The sequence below is a fragment of the Aythya marila genome, assembly GCF_965140915.1.
Source record: "Aythya marila genome assembly, chromosome: 2".
Classification (NCBI taxonomy): Eukaryota; Metazoa; Chordata; class Aves; order Anseriformes; family Anatidae; genus Aythya; species Aythya marila.
Genome location: NC_139043.1, coordinates 145,579,240 through 145,599,877, shown reverse-complemented (window position 1 = coordinate 145,599,877; position 20,638 = coordinate 145,579,240). Strand labels below are relative to the sequence as shown.

At 41.4% G+C, this 20,638-nt stretch overlaps 1 protein-coding gene across 2 annotated transcripts in view; it reads left to right on the top strand.

Annotated features, from left to right (window-relative positions):
* TMEM65 (transmembrane protein 65) overlaps window positions 1–13,931 on the top strand; it is a 33,976-nt gene extending 20,045 nt beyond the window's left edge. Inside the window, exons 3-8 of one of the 2 annotated variants that reach the window (XM_082754505.1) lie at window positions 1,187–1,231; window positions 3,328–3,395; window positions 5,679–5,733; window positions 6,936–6,978; window positions 8,379–8,484; window positions 10,395–13,931. In XM_082754505.1, the coding sequence (XP_082610631.1) occupies window positions 1,187–1,231; window positions 3,328–3,395; window positions 5,679–5,733; window positions 6,936–6,978; window positions 8,379–8,484; window positions 10,395–10,490 (413 nt within the window). In that variant the 3' untranslated portion in view covers window positions 10,491–13,931. The remainder of the gene's footprint in view (window positions 1–1,186; window positions 1,232–3,327; window positions 3,396–5,678; window positions 5,734–6,935; window positions 6,979–8,378; window positions 8,485–10,394) is intronic. The other variant, XM_082754506.1, reaches the window with a different exon arrangement.
* Window positions 13,932–20,638: the final 6,707 nt, after the last annotated feature.

Sequence of the window (20,638 nt, the reverse complement as noted above, 5' to 3'; positions counted from 1 at the left end):
GGAAAATGGACCTCAGCCCATCCTTCCTGAATATGAGCTGAAAACTTCAGTGTGGCTTTTGAGGCTGCAGGACACCAGAGATGCCTGCAGCCGTGGAAATGTTCTTACAGGGCTCGCCTCTGGGGCCCGCAGGCTGTTCCTTGGCTCTGCTCCACCCTGAGGTTCTAGGCTGTGAATCCCATCGTGTTTTCTATGGGGAAAAAACAAACAAACAAACAAAAAAAAACAAGCAAACAAAATAATGTATTTCTGTAGCACGCAGGCTGTGCTCCTTTTATTTGCCTGGAGAGTATAAGTGGCTGTTTCTGTGGAGCTTGGATAGTTTGAGCAGGGGGAAGAAGCAGCTCTTCAGCAGACTTTGAAACTCTTCATAGTTTTAAGACTTTAAATGATTTGAATTCTTTTGGTTGGCTGTTGGTGTTTTGGTCTAACCATTTTATTTATATTTTTGAGGTTATTTTAAGTGAATCTATTAGTTTCTCCTTGACAATTGCTGTGAGTATAGCAGCTCCCCTGGATGCAGGGATACATGCTGCAACCTGCAAGGCTCAGGCATGGTGAAGATGATGCCCAAATGCTTTACAGCCTGGGTTTGCAGTGCTAGCTACTGTGGCTGCCCCAAGTATGCTTGGGGTAGTGATGTAGGCTCCTCTTGTATTCTACCATTTTACCAGTCCCTAATGTTGTAGTGTTTCTCATTTATTCTCATACCAGATGTTAAAATATGCCTGCTGTGGGAACAGAAGTAGTAGTGGTTTTTTACAGGCTGGAAGGAAGAAGCTTGTCTGCTGCATGCTTAGAGTACTCCTAAAAACAAATACTAAAATACAGTTCTTGTAGATGTCCTGTTTTTTTCTAACTTTAGGGCGCTTTTTCTAATTTTCTTGTTTAATCATGTAATAAAGATTGCTATTGGGCTGTTCTGGTGTGTGCTGCTCTTTTGCGTTATCAGTTATAAATACTAGCTTAATCTTGTAAAATTAATTGAAGAGACTTTGTGGCTTTTAATATCATAAGATCTTTTTAAAAAGAAAAATATAGATATGCGAAGCATTTTTACTTCAAATTTTAAATCTATTACATATCTACTTTTTGCCTGCTAGTAACTTGGTAAATGCTTTATAATGTAATAAACTGAATTTGTGATGAACTAGCTAACTTTCTCGTTTCATTTTGACTTCTCTAGAGAAGTTGGAGGTTGCGCCGCCATCTCCAGGACAACTGAAACATGGTAAAATAAGAATGTTTGCTGAATGTAGCTTGGTCCTGTGAAGTCTTTGTGTTCGAGTTGCTTCGTCTTTCTCCTACAAGCATTGGTCTGTCCTCATCCCTGTACTGTGGAGTAGTGGAAAACCAAAGCAAGCACCTAAAGTCACCCTGCCTTCTTTATTTCATAACACCTCAGCTGGTGAGAGAATGTGTGCCATTTAGTGAAAGTAGGACAGAAAGCCCAAACAAGGGAGCACTGTTCAAAGCCAGCAGCAAGCATTGTTCATCTCAGCCAAGCTGCATTGATGATGTAGTACTTTAGGGATTTTTTTTTTCTCTTTAAGCTTAAAACTAATGAATTCCTTCAAGTCACATATATTTTAAATAGATTCATAAGTGGGGTAAAATTGTAGAGAAATTAGAAGTAGAACCGTGATTTTCACGTTCTACCTTATCTTACAAGTCAGGGCGTTTTTACGGTTTCAAGCTCTGTCAGTGAGCAAGTGCATTTATTTGAGTGTTCTCCTACTCTAGGTATTTATACTTGTATTTTATTTTTTTTCCCATGATCCCTGGACTTCTGTTTAATCCATGGATTCTAAAATTCTATCAACATCAGTAAGAATGAGTCCCATATGTAGCTGTACAGTTAGGTACACATTTTGAAAGTTTTTGGTACCTATTTGTGCTTTTTTTTTTGCTGTTAGTTTTTGGGGTTTTTGTCCTGCTATTTAAAAAAAAAAAAAGTTCACAGAATCACAACTTCACACATTCTGTCCTTTTAGTCTTTCATCTGTTCATTTAAGAAGGTATGTATGTTCTTAAAGTCAGTAAAGTCCAAACTTATTACAATACCTAAGCATGAAACATCTTGTGTCACAATTGTTTTTTGTGATAATGGATTCATGGTGTTTTTAGAGGTAAACCCAAAAGGGAGTCCTGCTGGTTTCTTTTTACCTGACTGTGAAGTTCATGCACTCTTCTCACTTCTCTCTTCCTATGTTTGCATCTCTGAAAGTTTGTAAAATGTGATTATTGATGCTATCTCAAATGGTGGAAAATAACTAGCATTTTCAATGTTAGCAAAAAACAAACAAACAAAAAAAAAACGTGAAAAGAACTTATTTTCTAAGCTGTACTTTTAATCAAGTAGTCAGTCCTCGGTTCTGTATTTAGTCTTAGGACGCTAGCACCTTGAGACTCAGCTGGAGGCCACACTGTGCAAATTCAATCTCAACGCCATAGGAAGCTTATATAATAAGACTTGAGAGAGAAAATGGAGTGGCACAAAAAGGAGCAGTAGCACTGTGCTTGTTAGAAATTATTTAGACCAAGTTATTCCAAGATCCTGCAGTAGCAAATAGTTTAAAGTAGGATTTACTTGGAGTTTCATGAGTGAAGAAGAAAATGCATCAAACAAAAGATGGAACCTGATTTCGTAAAATTTTGAGGAGCTGCTTGAAGTCTAACTTGTCTTCAACATAGCGCCCAAACAGAATGCTGATACAGAAGTTTGGGCTGAAGAGTGAGATAATGAACACTGCATGACACGCTAGCGAAAGCCACCATTGTAAACTTGGCTGAAGGAGTTTTGATAAGAATTGGCTAGAGCCAGGCAATGCTCCTAAAATATGATTTCTTTTTTTTAGGAATGATTGAAGAAGTGGACCTCTTGCAGTGGAATAGAGAGGGAATTGCAGAAATTGAGGGCTTTAATTCAAGTGAGAGGATAACGCAAGGAGAGAGTTTGGCAGCCTTCAGCGATACTGCAATGTCAACTGGAAGGATTGTAAATAACATCAAAGTTTGTGCAGTGTTAAATATTTCTCTTATGCACTAGCAGATGTATGTGGCTTTCATTCGAATGTGTACAAGTATTGGAAAAGAGTAAATCCATTCACCTGGTTCTTCACAAGGCATTAGTAAGACTTGTATAGCAAAGGGCTTACCAAACGTGCCAGAAGTAAAAACAGAGCACTAAACGTAGTAATAGGAGGGGGATTTTTTGTATGTTAACTTTGCTTCTCTTAAAGGTAGAATTAAATTCACATTTTGGTTGTTTGTGTGAAGTAGTAAACTCTTATAAATATTATCTTTTTTGTTACTTATTTCTTTTAGTGTTCTTCCACAATGCATTGCCTTTTGTAGGGTTTGGATTTTTGGATAACGCAATTATGATTGCTGCGGTAAGTTCGTTGATTCCTTGATCAAGCTGATACAATTCATATTATTTACGTACTAACGATTAATATTATTTATGTACTAAATGAGTAAATGAGAGCTTCAGCGAGACTCCTCTCCCTCTGCATCAACTCACTAATTTCTGGTTTAATGTTTTCATTAGTTTCCACGTTCTGTTTAGACTTGCAGAACACAAACAAGTGTTACCTTCTCAGTCCATTAGCATTTGCTACAATACTGGCCTTCAGAAGAGGCTTTTTCGTCTCCTAATCTCTTCTGTAAGATACAAAATTGTATCAACTACATGATCATAGCTGTATTAACTAATTACAATGCAACACTGAATAGCTCTTGAGGCTGATGCTGCTTTGTAGTCACGTAGTGTGGCATCACTGAGTAACACCCTTTAAATATTTTCCTGTGCCTTTGGAAGATGAGATGGGCTGGTGGAACAGGAAGATGAATTGAGGCCGAAGAGACTGTTCCTTGGGTAGTATTGTCGTTGACAATGTAGTCTTAATTGTGGGATGATTCAGGTGGGAAGGGACCTCAGGAACCTCCTGTTGGGGACCTTTTCAGGGTTTCTAGTCTAACATCCTGCTCAAAGCAGGGTCAGCTGAAAGGTCGGACCAGTTCGTGGTTGTATCTCGTGGCATCTTGAAGACCTCCAATGGCAGAGACTGCACAACCTGTCTGGGCAGCCTTTTCCAATGCCTGACTGTCCTCAGTGAGAAACCTTTTCCTGTCCTGCACATCATTCTGTCTCTAAATTGGAGAGACCAAATGGACCACGTGGTGGATAAGGAGTTGGCTGGGTGGTCACAGTCAGTTGTGGTCAACTGACTGCTGCTGAGTGGTGTTCCTCAGGAGTTGGCATTGGGACTGGTGCTGTTTATCATCTTTGACAGTGACATAGGCAGTGGGACTGAGGGCACCCTCAGCAAAATTGCTGACAACACCAAGCTGGGTGGTATGATCGACGTGTTGGAGGGAAGGGATGCCATCCAGAGGCATGGATGGGCACAAGAGGTGGGCCTGCACGAACCTTGTGGACTTCAACGAGGCCAAGTGCAAGGTCCTGCATCTGGGCTGGGGCAGTCCCAAGCATGAATACAGGTGGCGGGTGGATAGAGAGCAGCCCTGTGGAGAAGGGCTTGGTGGTATTGATGGATGAAAAACTGAACGTAAGCTGGCAACTCAGAAAACCAACTGTATCCTGGGCTGCATCAAAAGAGGAGTGACCAGCAGGTCAAGGAAAGCGATTCATCCACTCTTCTCCATTCTGTGGAGACCCCACCTGCAGTACTGGGGCCCCCAGCACTAGAAGGACACGGACCTGTTGGAGTGAGTGCAGAGGAGGCCACAAGAATTATCAAAGGACTGGAGCACCTCTCCTACAAAGATAGACTGAGAGAGTTGGAGTTCTTCAGCCTAGAGAACAGGAGGCTCCAGGGAGACCTTACAGCAGCCTTCCAGTACCTAAAGGGAGCCTGCAGGAAAGCTGGGGAGGGACTCTGTTAGGGAGCATAGAAATAGGACAAGGGAGAATGGTTTTCAACTGAAAGAGGGGAGATTTAGATTAGATACTGAGAAGAAATTCTTCACTCTGAGGGTGGTGAGGCCCTGGCACAGGCTGCCCAGAGGAGCTGTGGATGCCCCATCCCTGGAGGTGCTCAAGGCCAGGCTGGATGGGGCTTCGGGCAACCTGGGCTGGTGGGAGGTGTCCCTGCCCATGGCATGGGGGGTTGGAATTAAGTGATCTTTAAGGTCTCTTCAAACTCAAAAAGTTCTGTGATTCTGTATCCAACTGGAACATTTCTTGTTCTGATTTGTGCTGCTCATCTCATCTTCCCTCCATGCACTGCTGTTCTGCCTGCAATTCGGTGTGATTTTGTGTTTCTTCAAGTGAAAATATAAGGAGCTATGATATTACATTTTATCTGTTTGCTCAGTGTTTCTGGAAGTTTGCTTTCAGAACTGTGCACTACATTAAGAATTATACTTGGGAAAATGGTATGCAGAGAGAGGGATTACTGTTTTGTCCATTAGGTGGCCATTATGAGATAATATAAAACATTAAAATAATATCTGAATGAGATTCTTGTCATAGGAGGAGATGTGTATGCTGGGAATATGAGAGCTGTGCAGATCTAACAAGTAATGTCAATTTATCCTTTGAGTTTTAACATAAATGTCTTGAACAGTGAACAGTGTCTTGCCAGCTGAATTAGTATCATCTGTTTTAAATCCATAGCCATCAAATAATGAGGAAACTCTTTATTTTTCAGGGAACCCAAATAGAATTGTCAATTGGAGTTATCCTAGGAATTTCAACCATGGCAGGCAAGTAATAAGGAAATGTAGTATGCATAGACTCCTGTGACACATTCCTGTATTTTAGGCTGAAAATGGGCCACGGAGCTTGAAATGGCTCCTTTGGTCTTGCAGCAGCCTTTCATAATAAATAAGCAGGGCCGTGTGCTGTTTGCATAAATGGGATTTCAGTTCCAATAAGTTTTGAAATGGTTGTGTGATTTTTTCATTTGTTTTGTTTTAATCTAAAAGTTCAAGTCCTGGGTAACTTAGAAAAGTTATTTATTTGCATTTCTGAATGAAAATGCTTTTAATTCCCTAGGACCTGATGTTTATAGTTGTATTTGCAAGCTGCTGTTTGCTTGCAGCACTGTGTGCAGATCAGTGTTTGATATCCCTTTATTGTATCGTGCGGTGTTCTTGGTGGTTGCCCTGCCTCCATGTGACGCCGTATGAAGGCGCATGAAGAGCCCTGCTCCAGCACTGTGCCAGCGCTCGTAATCTCTGCTCGACTGCCTCAGTGCCTCTGCAGTGTGAGAGTAAAAAAAACTGCTCACGAGCACACCAACTGCAGGTGTAGCATTGCTTGTAGAGGAGAATTTGTAGAGCAGAACAAGTGAATCTTTTGGAAACTTGCAGCCCGCTGTTGCAATGCAAGACAGACACAAGTTTATTTCAGTAAGACCTGCAGTGAAATCATATCTTAAGCATGTAACTTTTAAGTAATACGTATTTAATCACATGTAGTATTTACTCCTAAGCTGACACAAGTGTATGGAAATCATGTCTGCTTTTGAAACATTTAACAGAGCTGCATGTACAGGTAACATCTCCTACTTCCAGTGCTTCTGCGCCCCTTTGGGCACTGCAAGGCCTTTTTTGGTGTCCAGTGCTAGCTGGATGAAACTCAGCTGTGTGTGGTCATTGTATAGTCTTACCTGAAAAGTTGTTACACCAATTCCCGTGTTGCCATCTTGCATTTGTGAAGCTGTCCCGATATAGGTGGAGAAAAAATATTGCACTTGCTGCTATTGTTTGTCCAGCTGCTGTTATTCCAAGCTGTAATAAGGCCAGAAGATGAGCTCTAAATAAAAAAAAAAATAATTCTAGTCTTCTATGTGACATACTGATAAGAGCAGGGTCCACAGCAGGGGGTAGTGGAGGTGCTCTTATTTTTGTATTTGTTATTAAAATAATAACTTTTCCTCTTCTCTTCCCTCTTTCCTTTCCAGCTGCTGCTCTGGGAAACCTTGTTTCAGATTTAGCTGGACTGGGGTATGTCTGAATTTGTTTTACGGGTTTATTTTTTGCTCCTTTGCAACCACTGTTGGTGCTAGCGAACTGAAACACAAACACTCAACTTACTTTTTTCTCAGCTCTTGAATTGTCCTTCAGTAAACCATATGACTAGTAGTGTATTCTGTCCTTGAGGAGAGGTGGAGGTAGTGGGTTTTTCTTGTTGAGCTTAAAACTGCAACTCCATAGTTTTGAAACAGAGAATAACTGTTCTGCTGTTAAAATATTATATATTTAAGCGGTAAAATTGGAATTGGTATTTAACAAGATTCAATGTGTTCTGTAGGTACTGCTTGCTTATAAGGAAGTATTTGAATTTTTTGTCACAAAATGAGCTTAGAAATGATGTGAGCCATGTACATTAACGAGGCACTGAGTAGAATGTAACCTGAAGGCTTGGCTCTAAAGTCACTGAGCTGAAGCTCGAGGTGTGTTAAATGGCTTTGAACAAAAGTGAAAACATTCACATAAAAGAAACTCAATTTAGCTATCTCTATTCAAATGCCTCTTCAAGAAAAGCACATAACATTGAATACAACGTTCCCCAGCCTCTGGAAGCTTAGAGGGCATATTGCAGGAGGGTTCATTTTATTCCTGTCTTGTGCAATCCTGGGTGCTGCAGCAGTTCCTGTAAGTGTTTGCTCTCAGTCATTGTCAAATTGAGTGATGAACGATGGGGCCTTTCCTCTGACCCTGTATGGCTACTGCTGCAAGCAATTTGGAAAAATGTTTTTTTGGGGGGAAACTGTATATTGTTATGATATAGACTATGCCTCATCAGGTACTGGAATGCCTAGTTCTGGACACATTTCATTCTCAGATGTAAAATTAAATCCGAGGAGAAGGAAATACCTGTATGTCTAGGTGTACCTATCTGTTGCAAGTAAGTCAGTATTGACGTTTGAGCTATTATGTCAGATATAGACAGATACATCTGACTTTTTTTAAAGGTAATTTCTGAGTAGTTTCTAAAAATAAAAGCTGTCCGTTGCCTGTTTTTTTTCCCCGTTCTTCCTCATTTTTTTCCCCTGCAAATAACAAAGCTTATTACTGAATAGCGTGGAACGTTTTCTCTGGTAAATTTTACTTACAAGCTGTTGTAAAATACAGTAACATCAAGGGCAGTCATGCCTTACCACAAAGTTCTTCTGGAAAGATTGCATGTTAAATCACTGAGAAAATTAGTTGATTTACATTGCAAAAGTGACTTCTGTGACTGTTAGAAGTCTGAATGCTTTCCCATGTTTACGTTTTGATGGCTTTAATCAGTATGGTGAAGGAAAAGCTATTCTTTGTAAGTTCAGTGCTTGAAATAGTTCGAAATCCTCACTAGAAGACACCTTTCAGATGCAAGATGACTTGTTCTTGTTTTCTTCCAGTCTTGCAGGTTATGTAGAAGCTTTAGCGTCACGACTGGGTCTGTCAATCCCTGATCTGACACCAAAACAAGCTGATATGTGGCAAACGCGTCTTAGTGCACACTTGGTAAGTATCCTGCAGGCACTGTTTGGGGGGGAGCCTTTCTATTTGGACTAATATGTGATAAATAACAGAATCATTCAGGATGGAGAAGCCCTCCAAGATCATCTGCTCCAACCATCCCCCTGCCACCAATGTCACCCACTAACCCGTGTCCCCAAGCACCACGTCCAACCTTTCCTTGAACACCCCCAGGGACGGGGACTCCACCACCTCCCTGGGCAACCCGTCCCAGTGCCTGACTGCTCTTGCTGAGCAGAAATGTCTCCTCATTTCCAGCCTGAACCTCCCCTGGCACAACTTGAGGCCATTCCCTCTGGTCCTATCACTGGTTACCTGTGAGCAGAGGCCGACCCCCAGCTCCCCACAGCTTCCTTTCAGGCAGCTGCAGAGAGCAATGAGGTCTGCCCTGAGCCTCCTCTTCTCCAGACTGAACAACCCCAGCTCCCTCAGCCACTCCTCATAGGCCTTTTGCCACTCTTGCTTTTAAATATTTAATAACTACTGAAGTTCCAAACACTTCCTAGAAAGCTTGGTTCAGAGCCCATGTAATGGAGCATCAGGAGACTGGATTGTTTCAGCTTTGGGTGTTTTTTTGTATGCGACAAGCCATGAGTAACTGGTAGCATGGATAATCTCTGCAGTCACTTCCCATATGCTCTGCAGATACCTTGTTTGAACTCTGGCTGCTGTGGTAAGATAGTTTATTTGAAACTTACGGCCCATAGCATTACCCCTAGTTTTACTCCTTACACAGTCCTCGTCAATCACTTTTTAGTTGTGTACCTCTAGTGTATGTGTTAGTTTCTAATAGTCTCTAATTAGCTTGGATATGAAATTAACTTTTATCTGAATAAACCTTATCTTTTGAATACTATTCACTGCCTGGGCTTACAGTAACTTCTACAGTTCTGGGACACTCGCTTTGCAGGTGCATTTTCAGGTGTTAACTTCATGGGCATCCAAACATTTGAAGTAGGCCCACTTCAGTGATGACAGTGTCAGTTCGTTTTGATTATAGAAACGGATTGTAAGGAAACAGAATTCTTTCATTTTGGGAGATTTAAGGGATGAAAAATAACACTTCCTCAAAAGTTAGGGAAAAAGTCTGCTTTTAGCAGTGATAGATCAAAGCATTGAGCAAGGAAGAACTGAAACATTGTCAGTGGGCTGCCCTCTAGTCTGTCCAACATACAAGGCTTCTCAGGGGAAGCTGATGAGTCTGAGACAAGTCTGTCATGCCATGGCAGTTAATTCACAGCACTTTGCTGTGAAAAGACTTCTGAGTGTTTCATTCTATATGCTAGCATTTTCTCCTTTCTTTTGATTATTTACCTGCTCTGAGGGGTTTCTCAATGCTATTCATTTACTGCTGGTGATACGCCTTTGGATGTTGCCTTTCTTACTTCTTTCCTTTCCCATTGACTTTTACATCTAGGTCAATTTTGGAAATCTTTTCAAATCTATTTATTTTTTGTCTTCACCTTGTGCCTTTGCAAACTGTTAATGCTAGCAGGGAATTCCTCACTCCTGATCTTAATGATAATTCACATTGCCAGATTCAAGCAGATGCTTTTTCACAGTTACACCTTAATTGTTTGTTATTCACCGTCTTCCTGGCCATCATACTAATCCTTTGGATCTTGGTCTCCTTCCTCATTTACCGTGTGTGCATCTCTTCGTGAGTCATTCTTCTCTTTATTCAGAATTGCCTTTTATCACAGCACAGGATTTCTAACCTCGCTGCTTACACATACTTGTCTCTCTCATAGACTGTTTCTAGTCTGCATGCTAAGGAAAATAAGGGTCCCAGCCAAAGGCTAGAACAAATTGTCTGTTTTCCTGGTTGTGTTGGTGCTATGCACAAGTAACAACTGATCAGTGAAAAACTTATTTTTTTCCCCCCCTTTTTCTAGGGTAAAGCTATTGGAGTGACCATTGGCTGCATTTTAGGAATGTTTCCTTTGTTGTTCTTTGGCGATGAGGAAGAAAAACTGGAAGAAAAAAATTAACCTTTTTACAAGACATATACAAATGTAAACTAATGTACCTCAATTATTCAATTATGCTGTCAATATTTAGGAATTAACAGACAGTAAAAATGTATAGACTTGGGAACAAAACCTTCAGCATGTCATTTTATGGAAACACTAATTTATTGTGGCTTTGTCGTGTTCAGTACTTCTTTTTATAAGATACCATTTAGCTTTTTATTTAATGTAAATTTTTGAAGTGTTTTCACTTACAGCAAATGGTGTTTACCACTTCCCCTTTCGACCTTACTCTTGAATGGATTATGACTCTAATAATCCACCATGGGTGACATTATCACTCTTGAGTTGCATATTGGTTGCTTAAAGTTGTAATTGCATGACAAAAATTTCATTGCTGTTCATCAGGTCCTTCAATGCAGATTATTCAGGCGATCAGTGATGAATGATTTAAATCCCTTGCTTTGCGAGACGACTGGTTGCCCCCTCACCAGCTATTGTTTTGCACTGCCTCTAGATCAGATATTTCAGTGATCTGTGTCAGTCTAGTTTGTATTTCTTTACAATTTGGTTTCTCTGACTTGTCTCCTGAGATGATCGTTTTAATGCCTTGACAAGGTAAGTGTTTCTCTTATAGCATCCTTACCAAGTGCATTTTTAGAGGTGATTTAACACCTTTTGTACCTCCATATTCACGGCTTTTTTTCTCCTTTGTAAGCAATATTTGAGAGTTCAGTTGAGATCTCCTTAAATTTATCTTCCTGAGCTTTCAGTGTGGTATTAAAGAATTCACACTTCCTATTTCAAAACCACAATGTTTTTTAATTCTGTTTCAAATAGTGCGAGTAGCTAATGGGATAGATGAGGCTGGGGAGCAATTCAAGGTATGAATGAGTACTGGCATTGCAAGTTTGTGATGAGTGGCTCAACTGAAATAATAATAATACGTACTGTTAGTCTGGATTAGAGGACCTGATTTGCAGATTATAACTTTGTATTTAAGATGAAACCTTTGCTTTTTTTTTTTTTTTTTTTTTTTTTTTGCTGTGAGACAGTTCTTTAAAAAAGAAAAAGAGACTTGAGGCCTTTTTCCTTTTCTGCCTTTTATTTTTGCAGTCTTATCTGGTGTATTATAGATCTGACAGTGCAGTCACATGTAACTGTGCTTTTTTATATGGTCATGAATAAATAAATTATGATTACAACTATCAAATACTCATATTTTGGGATCCAACTTGCCAGGAACATAATGAATGCTAAACTGATAACTGTTGATTGCGAAGGAGTTTTTTTTTTATCTGTTTGAATACCGTTTGGAAAAGACACTAAAAAGAAGCACAGCCAGGGGACTTTGAAAGCTTTGTCACTGGAATTGTTAGCACTTCTGAAACCTAGAAATAAATGGTTTGAAAGAAAAATAAAATCCCATGATTTTTATTCGCTATGGAAAGTCTTATTGTAACATACATATGTTATACGGAGCTTACTGCTTATCTCTTGGCTGTAAATCTGTTTCCATTTTTTGAGAAGCCCCTTAAACGGCAATACTGAATCTTTGACACCAACCTTTAATGAAAGTGACAGTGTTTTATATCTGTTTGTGAAAAGCAGACTCTGAAAGCTTGGAGTGAGTAGACCTAGTAGCATGTACTGTCCTTCATATGTTAAACCATGAGAATCCTAACCAGACTGTAAAACTGAAAGAAGTTTCAGCTAGGCATGAACAGAAAATGTTTCTGCTTCCATTTTCATAGTGGGAAGCTTTTCTTTAAAAAATCAAGAAAGCTCCTGCTAGAAAAACAATTCATTTCTCCAGTAGATTGTTGCTGGTTTACTGTATGTCAAAAATCAGTGGGGGTTTTTGTTTTTGTCTTGGCCTTAAACTCTGACTTTTCTCCCTCTGTACTTCTGTTTCTGGTACGTTTCTAGACAAAACTATGTATTTCCTACTTTTCATTGAAGTACACATTAAAACTATTTTGCATAGTTTTTTGTATGTTTTTCAGTAATTCCAACGCTGTTTCCCATTGCAATACGTCATTGGAATCTTGCAGCAGTGGCCATGCCTCTGTGCTTTGCAATGATGCAAACTGGAGCACTTTTCTCATGACATTTTTGGACCTCATAGGAACAATCCGAAGGCTGTGTCAGCTGTTGTAGTAGCAACCTTTTTGTAATGACAATAGGAAAGACCATGTACTATTGTTGAATAGCTTGTGCATGTAAATTGATTATATTTTGTTGCTGTATGTCAAATTACTGTACTGTAACCAGTGCTTTTAACAAAAAATAATGAACTAAGATCTCTTCAGAGAAATTCATCATGTCTTCTTATCTGCTTAGCTGACCACAAAAATGTGGAGGGCAAGTGACACATGGTAAGAAATCTTGGGTTTTTCAGGCAGTTGGGTGATGTTTTAATCGAGAAGGTGATGGTTTGGGTATTTGAAAAATGTGAAGAAGTAACTCGTGATTTGAGAAGAACAGTGGCTCTGCTGGAGGCTGAGAGAAAGTGCTTGATGGGGCCAAGGTGCCCCCCAGAATACAGTAAGGGCAGTTTGCTTTGCCTGTGGGATCTGCTTTTGTGTGGATTGCTTCATATGGAGTGGAAAATTTGTGCCTGATCCATAGTGCCCCTTGACAAGAAGGGGGGTGTTTGTTTTTTTCTGGTGTATGTGGTTGAAAGTAGTCCCTGATGCTCTGATCGCAATCTTGAAAACATGTAATTGAAAAGACAGAGCGCTATTAAAATTGTCCTCTTTGTTTTCTGTCGTTGTCTTCTCCCTCCTCAATAAAAGGAAAAACAAACACTACCAGGCTTATTGAGCAGCTTCAGTATTGCTCCATTTCTTATTCCGTCAAGTTTGTCCCATGCTAACAGGAAATTTTGTTGTTTAAGAGCTGGTAGACCTGAAATAGTGTTTATTTTAAAATGCTGTTTTTTATTGTACCTTAAAACATGAATGTATTTTTTGACTGTATGTTAACCCTAGGGACAAAGAACATGCATCTGGTGATGTGGTTACCCAAATCTACTCGCTAATATTTTCTCATTCATGTACTTTTACATAAATTATTTGAATTCGGAAAATGTATTTTGTATTGTCTTCAAATTGTCAAAATTTCTGTAAAGTTTTGTACTACAGCAAAGCTGTTCTGTGTTTGTTTATTTACTAGACCAGTTGCTGGAGGGGCGATGTTAATAACACCCTGTGGGTATTTGGTCGCAGTTAACAAAACAGGAATTCATTATTTAAGTTACAAATGAGGGTTGCTTTGTCACTTAGAGGGGAGACAACCAGTGTGGAGAAGTTCAGTCTGTTCTCTTTGTGTTCAGAAGAGAACGATTTAAGCGATTAAAATGTTTTCATGGCAAACTAGCAGTGTGTGTGGTTAATAGTAGTCAGAAGTCCACTTGCGCATTTCTGTAATAACTGGGTTTTGTATGCAAACAAAAATATTAAGGGAATAGCTGGAGCTAATCTAGGTTGCAGTGAATACTCCCATAACACAAATTCAAATTCCTGTTTGAAAGTCTGTCTTTAATGCTTGTTGAGGCTTTCAACCCTTGCCTCGATGTTCAGGACCCTCGGCAGCTGAAGTGATGCTGCAAAATAGTACTGGGGGGAGTGGGGAGGGTTTGGGGTAAGCTTAAACTTAAAAGCAGAGAGAAATGCAGAAGGGTTTGCTTACTTTTTAAAACAAACCTCACCTTCTAGACTTCCTCCCCCCAAGTGGATGCTGTCACAAGGATTTGAGCAGGGCTGTATGTAATTAAATATTCCAAATTACATACCTGCCTCAGGTGCTGGTGTAGGCTGTCTCCCATGAGTAGATGCTTTTACAGCAGCATGAGGAGAACTGGCAGGGAACATTTATGGCTGAAGTCCTCACCTTAGTAGTCACTAGGTTTCTAAGCAACTGGCTTAAATAACGCGGTGACTATGAATGCTGCTCTGCAGCCTCACGAGTTGCTCCTTCTGTCTGTGGACGCTGTGGTCACTAAAAGTCTCCTGCAGGGACGTGGTGTTCCTGTGTACGTGACCTGTACCAAGTGTATGTTCATAGGTAATGCCTAAGATGCTGACAAGTGCACCAACACCAGCTGATTCCCCTGCCTGGCGTATCTTTATGCAGTAAAATGCACTACAGTAAAAGAAATAGGTGCAGTGAGGTTTGACCCAACCCTGTGCAGTTTGCACACTGTTGTTTGAACCCTATAGGTGGTGTGAAGGTGAGTCCCGAGGGCCTTCACGATGACATTCCTGTCCGTACCCTGCTGATTCCTGTGTCGCTGAGCACGGTAGTTGGTAACAGTGTGTAATGATTACTGATGTAAAGCTTCCAGTTGTTTGGTGTCAACTTCAGCACTGGTAAATGGCCAGAACAGAGGGGTTTCTTATACATCGCGTTGGCTTTCTGGAACCTTCCGATGTCAGATTTGGGGGTGAAGTGAGTAAGAAATGCTATTGTATTTCCATATTGCTATCGTCAAAAAGCTGTACTGATACGGAAAAAAAAAAAAAAAAAAAAGTTGCTTTCTATCTGGCCTTTTCCCCGCAGTAATCATGAATAATTTGGAAGATGAAATGAGTGCTTCAGTCTGATAAATGTCTGTATTCTCATATGAAATGAACGTGTTGAAAGTCTTGACCTTTACTGTTGTTGCAGAACAGATTATAGTCTGCCCCTTCATAAGTTACAAGAATAAAAGCATTCCTTATATCAAGATAACTGGGCAAGTTGTCTTGAAATAATTCTGGCATCTGGAAAGGGTAGTGTCCCCCTTTCCTACCCTCACCCTGGTTTTTCTCTTACACATCACATAGAGTGTAGTCCTATGGATACTTTGTCCAATGTAGAGGCAGCTCTTACTCATGTTGGACTCTTACTGTCTGTTCAGCAAATCGCTCCCTTTTGTAGACTGCCTTCTCTGGATGAATCTGGCTCTCTGTACGCAGTGTGGTACCGCTCATCGGCTCCAATTCCAGCAAGAATAAAAAATATGGAAACTGTCTTGTGATGCCTTGGTCTAAATTGACTCGTCAGTATTTGTATTTGAACTACTTTTCCCTACTACAGCATGTGTCTACAATGATGTCCTGCACCTTCAGGAATGGATGGGGGGGAGGCTCTTGAATTTCTAACAGTAGCAGGAGTTTTTGCTTGCTGAAGCTTCCAAATTGCCATCTTTGTTAATAACCCGTTAGCCTGGGAAGATTCTGAATTTTTACTGTGGCAGAGCTCCTGGAATGGAGAAGGGCTTCCAAAAAAAAATGTGTCAGTGATGGCTCAGCTACTCCGGGCTTTTGGCTACTTTGGGAGAGAAGTTCAGGCACTTCAAGGTGGCAGCTTTCTTTGATACTAAGTGCACAGCATTTTCTCCATAACTCTGTTCTCTCACATAAGATATCTCAGTAACACTTTAGAAGTCTCCTTTCTGGCCAAAATGAGTATCTATGTTATGAAGAGAAACCTGTGGACGTGTGGCTGCAAGAACACCTAACAGTCTGCATGGCACAGCATCCCTGAGCTCCTGGCTAGGTATGTCCCAAACACTTTTCATTGTGCTCTTCCAGTGCCGTGTACTTCAAGTCCTTGAGACGGTTCAGCAGCTATAGCTGTGTTGAAAGATCAGGAACGTCTTTTCTGACCCTGTCCTCGAAGTCAAGTGGACTTTTGTAACTGAAAGTCACGTTTACCTTCTAGTTAGTGTACGTGTGAGGAGAATCAATAGGCAGATGTTTTCAGAAATTTAATGACAAGTGCACAGATCTCAAGCTGCCTGATGATTTTTATTTTCTACAAGTGAACCCTAAATCACCCAGCTAGAGCCTATTCCCAATGCCAGCCCTTGAAAGATGCACGAAGAACAGAAATTGCTATTGTCTCTTGTTGCTGTGCTGCAACAGTTCATATCTCCAGCATTTCCCCCCTCCCAAATTCTTGATGTTTTGTGTCTTAGAGTGGTTGGTAATGGTGGTTAAAATGAATGGGATTCCTTGATTCAAACCTGAAGACTTCAGCTCGAAACCTGGATGTGCCTTTGGCCAACAGCACTGCCTGCAGTCTCAAGGATGTTCTCAAGATCTGCTCCTGTTCCAGGCTTGAAACGGCTCCACCTGAAGATTTAACTTTCAAGTGAATTTAAAGCTGGTTACTATTAGGTGAATGTCCTTAAGAAGTGAGAATGCTCTTCATGTTCAAAGTGCAGTTTTAAGGATTTAGTACTAATTTCTCTGAAGGTGTGTGTGGCATCTTTCTTCATCCATCCCTGGAAGCGAAGGAACAACGCTACATGGTTTCATCTTTGAAGAGAAAGGCAGATAGATAGGCACTAAGCATCTCCTGTAACTATCAGGCTGAAATTCCCTGTTTCAGGCTCTTTTTCCTGGGACTTTATGACTAGTAAAGACAGTTACTGCTGCAGGAGAGGCTGGGATTGTTACTGTGCATGTGTGCAGAGATGTAAGATACTGTGAAATGTTCCTGTTTGAAATTATTTGGGATTTTAAACCTGATGCGTTTTCTTTCTGTTGTTCTGTTTTCTTGATACTGTGCTTATTGGTGTGGCTCACTTACATCTCTGATTATAAAAAGAATTTTGTTTTTGCCTAGAGGGTGTAAGCCCTTGCAAAACCTTACTGTCCGCCAATAAAGAGATTCTTTTCCAGGGGGTCATGAAGGGTGCTGAATGGGGCCACCCAGCGTATCCTAAGAGTGAGATTTGCCACAGGAGACCTACAGCTGCTGCTCCCCCTGGGAAGATGCTGCCACCGAGCAGAGCGGTGGTGCGGTAACGTGGAGCGTGGTCTTGTCTCCTCACAGCATTGCTGCTCGGGTTTGGAGGGACGATCTGCTTGCACAGTGGGGCTCTCCTCTCTTTTCGCTGAAGACGGCTCACCTGTTACATCCTCGTGGGGACAAAGAGCAAGTGGAGGAGAATGGCACTCTGTCGGGTCATTGTCCCTATGTGGGATCATGTAGAGGATCGATTAAAAAGGAAAAACATCAGTTTACATGCATGCTACTTCCCTGCTGTTATCTGTGCCTCAGAGAGCTTTTAACCTGCTGGGAGGATGGAAGAAAGAGCTGATGAAGCTTCCCTCCCCTAGTGTGGCTTTTCTGTCCATCTCAGCTATTGAGCTGCCACTAATCCATGCACAGAGGTAACAGTCAAAGGAGAAACGAAATGAAATGCTCGCTTCTGGGCACAGGAGGCCTTGCATAGGAAGAGGAGGAGGATTACAGGTAGTTTATTGTTGCCACACAACTGCCTAGTTATCAAAGGCCACATCACAATCTGGTTAGATCTCAGAAAGGAAAACAGCATCTTTTTGTGAGGTTCCAGCACAGGCTTTGATGCAGCTCTGCAAGCGCCTTCGTCTCTGCCTCCTGCCTGGTTTCCCCTGAGCAGGGCCTGCCCCACTTCTTGGAGTAACACCGTAGGGTGTTGTTCTCCTTCCACCTGCTTTTCCACATGAGAGCACCAAAATGTAGCAGGTGGTGCAGGGCTGGGGGAGGCTGTGACTGGAGCTCATGCTTGGGGGTCAATATATTAAGTGGTGATGCTGTTAATGAGAGGCAATTAAATCTTGACTTGTGGTCCTCTCCGCTTGCCTTGTAAAGGCAGCCAGAAAGTGGGATAGGAAACCTGGGGAAAGGAGTGATTTTGTTGGCTCCCATTACTTTATGCCAAGGGTTGTTTTTACTGGCAGGCAGAGGAGCAGGGCAGTTGCTCACTTAAATATTAAAAAAAGAAGCCTCTGGACCAAAAAATAAAATATTCTTGTTAACCCTTACTATATTCCAGTATTCTCTAAGCCATGGTGACAATCTGGAGCGTGGTGTAGTTTCAGGACCAACTTTTTCCCAAAGTTTGCCAAAACTGATTGATTTCCCTGGCCTGTATCCTCTGTTTTTAATCCCTGAAATTGTTAATTGTAAATTAGATAGTATGTGAAGTTGGGTTTATTTCAAAGTGAAATAACCAGCTCACGGCATGAAAACTGTTCTCCGTTGTAAAGAAAGCCTGCAACTTTAATTGCAGTTGGAGTGGTTCGGTAGCAAGGGGAATGACAGGGAAACAAATGCCTTCTTTTGACACTTTCCAGCAGGGAAGGGCTCCTCCTTCCTGGCTGATGGTGTTCTGTGGCACTGGACGTGGGCAGCAAATTACGAGCTTTTGTTTTCATTTCAGCTGCCGTGACAGATGATGCAAGCGCCACACGTCGCACAGCAGCAGGGCTCTCCATTGCAAATGACTTTGCCTGAAAAATGTGGAAGTATTTCCATGGTCAGTGTGAGCTGTGGCAGACAAGGGTTTTAGGAGCATGTTTTAAACTCAGATGTTAAATGCTTGCAGCTTGATACTGCTCGAAGTTGGGCTAACGAAGGTCAAGGGAAGGCCAGTGGTGTGAGCTTGCAAGTAGCAAACAGTTACTGGTGAAATCATTAAAAATTGTGGCCTCTGGAAAAATGTCGATTGTGTGAGTATTCTGCAAGCTGCCCCCTCTCAGTGCTGGGTTCAGTGTGGGGCACCACGTTCAGAGAACCATTGAAGAACAGAATTGGAAAGGAAGTGAAATCAGAAAGGAAGTGAACTTTTCTAGAGAAATACAACTTATTAATTTCATTAAAATAGCTGAAAAATGTGACAGCAGCACTATCTCACTCTAAACCAGTATCTTCCATTCTGGCAGTCCCACTGCTCATTACAAAACCAGAAGATTTCTGAGTCCCCTCTGATGAAAACCACTTTGGCATAGGTCCGGTATTGACATGACTCTGATTTAAACTGAGTCATGGTAAACAGAAATGATCAATTTTGCATGTATTTGTTTCTTAATCCTTTTATTTCCCAGTTCAGGAAATGAGGATGCTTCCCATATGTGATGTTGGAGCAAGAGTTGGAGTTTCTGTTTTGTGCTTGTCATTTAATGCTGAAAATAATAGAGTCTATTTTTTGTTCCTAGATGATCAAGTAACACTCAGCATATTTTAAAACTGCTATCACATTGTTCCTAGCTGGATAAATGCTGTTACAACGCTGTTGTGTAAACAAAGAGCTTTTTTTCTCTCTGAATCCAAAATAGGAGAGGTTGTCAAAATGCAGTCATTTCCCCCTTAATGGTAGTCTGCGTTTCATGTGGATTAGATGCTGACAGTTATTAGCACTCTTCTTCGTGTTTTAGCTCTCTTCATAAAAGACTTTCCCAGTCAGGATGGGAGGTGCAATGGTAGCCACTTGTTTGCTGTGCAGGTACCGTGCTGGCTTTATAGTTTTGCTTGCTTCTTCCTCTCTGGACTAAACGTGCAGCCTTCTGTAGCTTCCTGTTACGGCCCTGATTTTATATCTGGCTTGGTGCTGCGGCCCCAAATGTTGCAGGAGAAATTTCTTCATCTAATAACACTGCCAAAATAAGCTGGACTGCATCACCAATTCATGCAGATCAGGGTAAAAATGTTTTGACAAAAGCCCTTTAAACATTTCTCCAGTGTATGCTGTGACTCACACACGCTTGTGATCTGGTCTGGTTGAGTAATGAATCCTTGTTTCAGTTCCTGTAGTGTTGTGGGTTTTTTTAAAGAAGGATTTAGGAACTCATCTGATGCAGCTGTTTCAGGCAGTAGCTGGGGACCGATGCCCACATGCAGCCCACAAACCAGGGTGTGCCCGCAGAGGATGCGCCATCCCCGTGCCACACCAGTGCCCTGGCAGCTCTGACACGTTCAGGTGAAGGTGACAGCAAAGTCCCGTGGCCAGCAGAGTCCCTTGTGGGGCAGCTCCCGTGTTTTGTGCCCGTGAAAGCGTAGACCACAGGGCAAGGGCAAAGGCTGTGAGCCTCAAAGTCACTTGGTGCATCTCCCTGAGAACAGAGAGACATTGCCAAGAGTGCTGTATTTTTAGACCACCGTTGAAGTTTCTCAATGAATAGCGTCTTCCCTGTCAATAAAACGTACAAAATTAAGTGCTACTGAAAATGCCTCAGTCTGAAGTGTTTGACTTCCCGCTGAGCTGAGCCAATTCTCAGCTGTCACTGGGGAGCTGGTTTCCTAAGAGTGGCACCTGCCAGAAAATGGGTATAACTCCTGCTGTCATACCAAAAAGCGCAGGCAAACTGAATAACTGCATGTGCTGCCAGGAAGCTCCTGTTCAAGAAAGGACA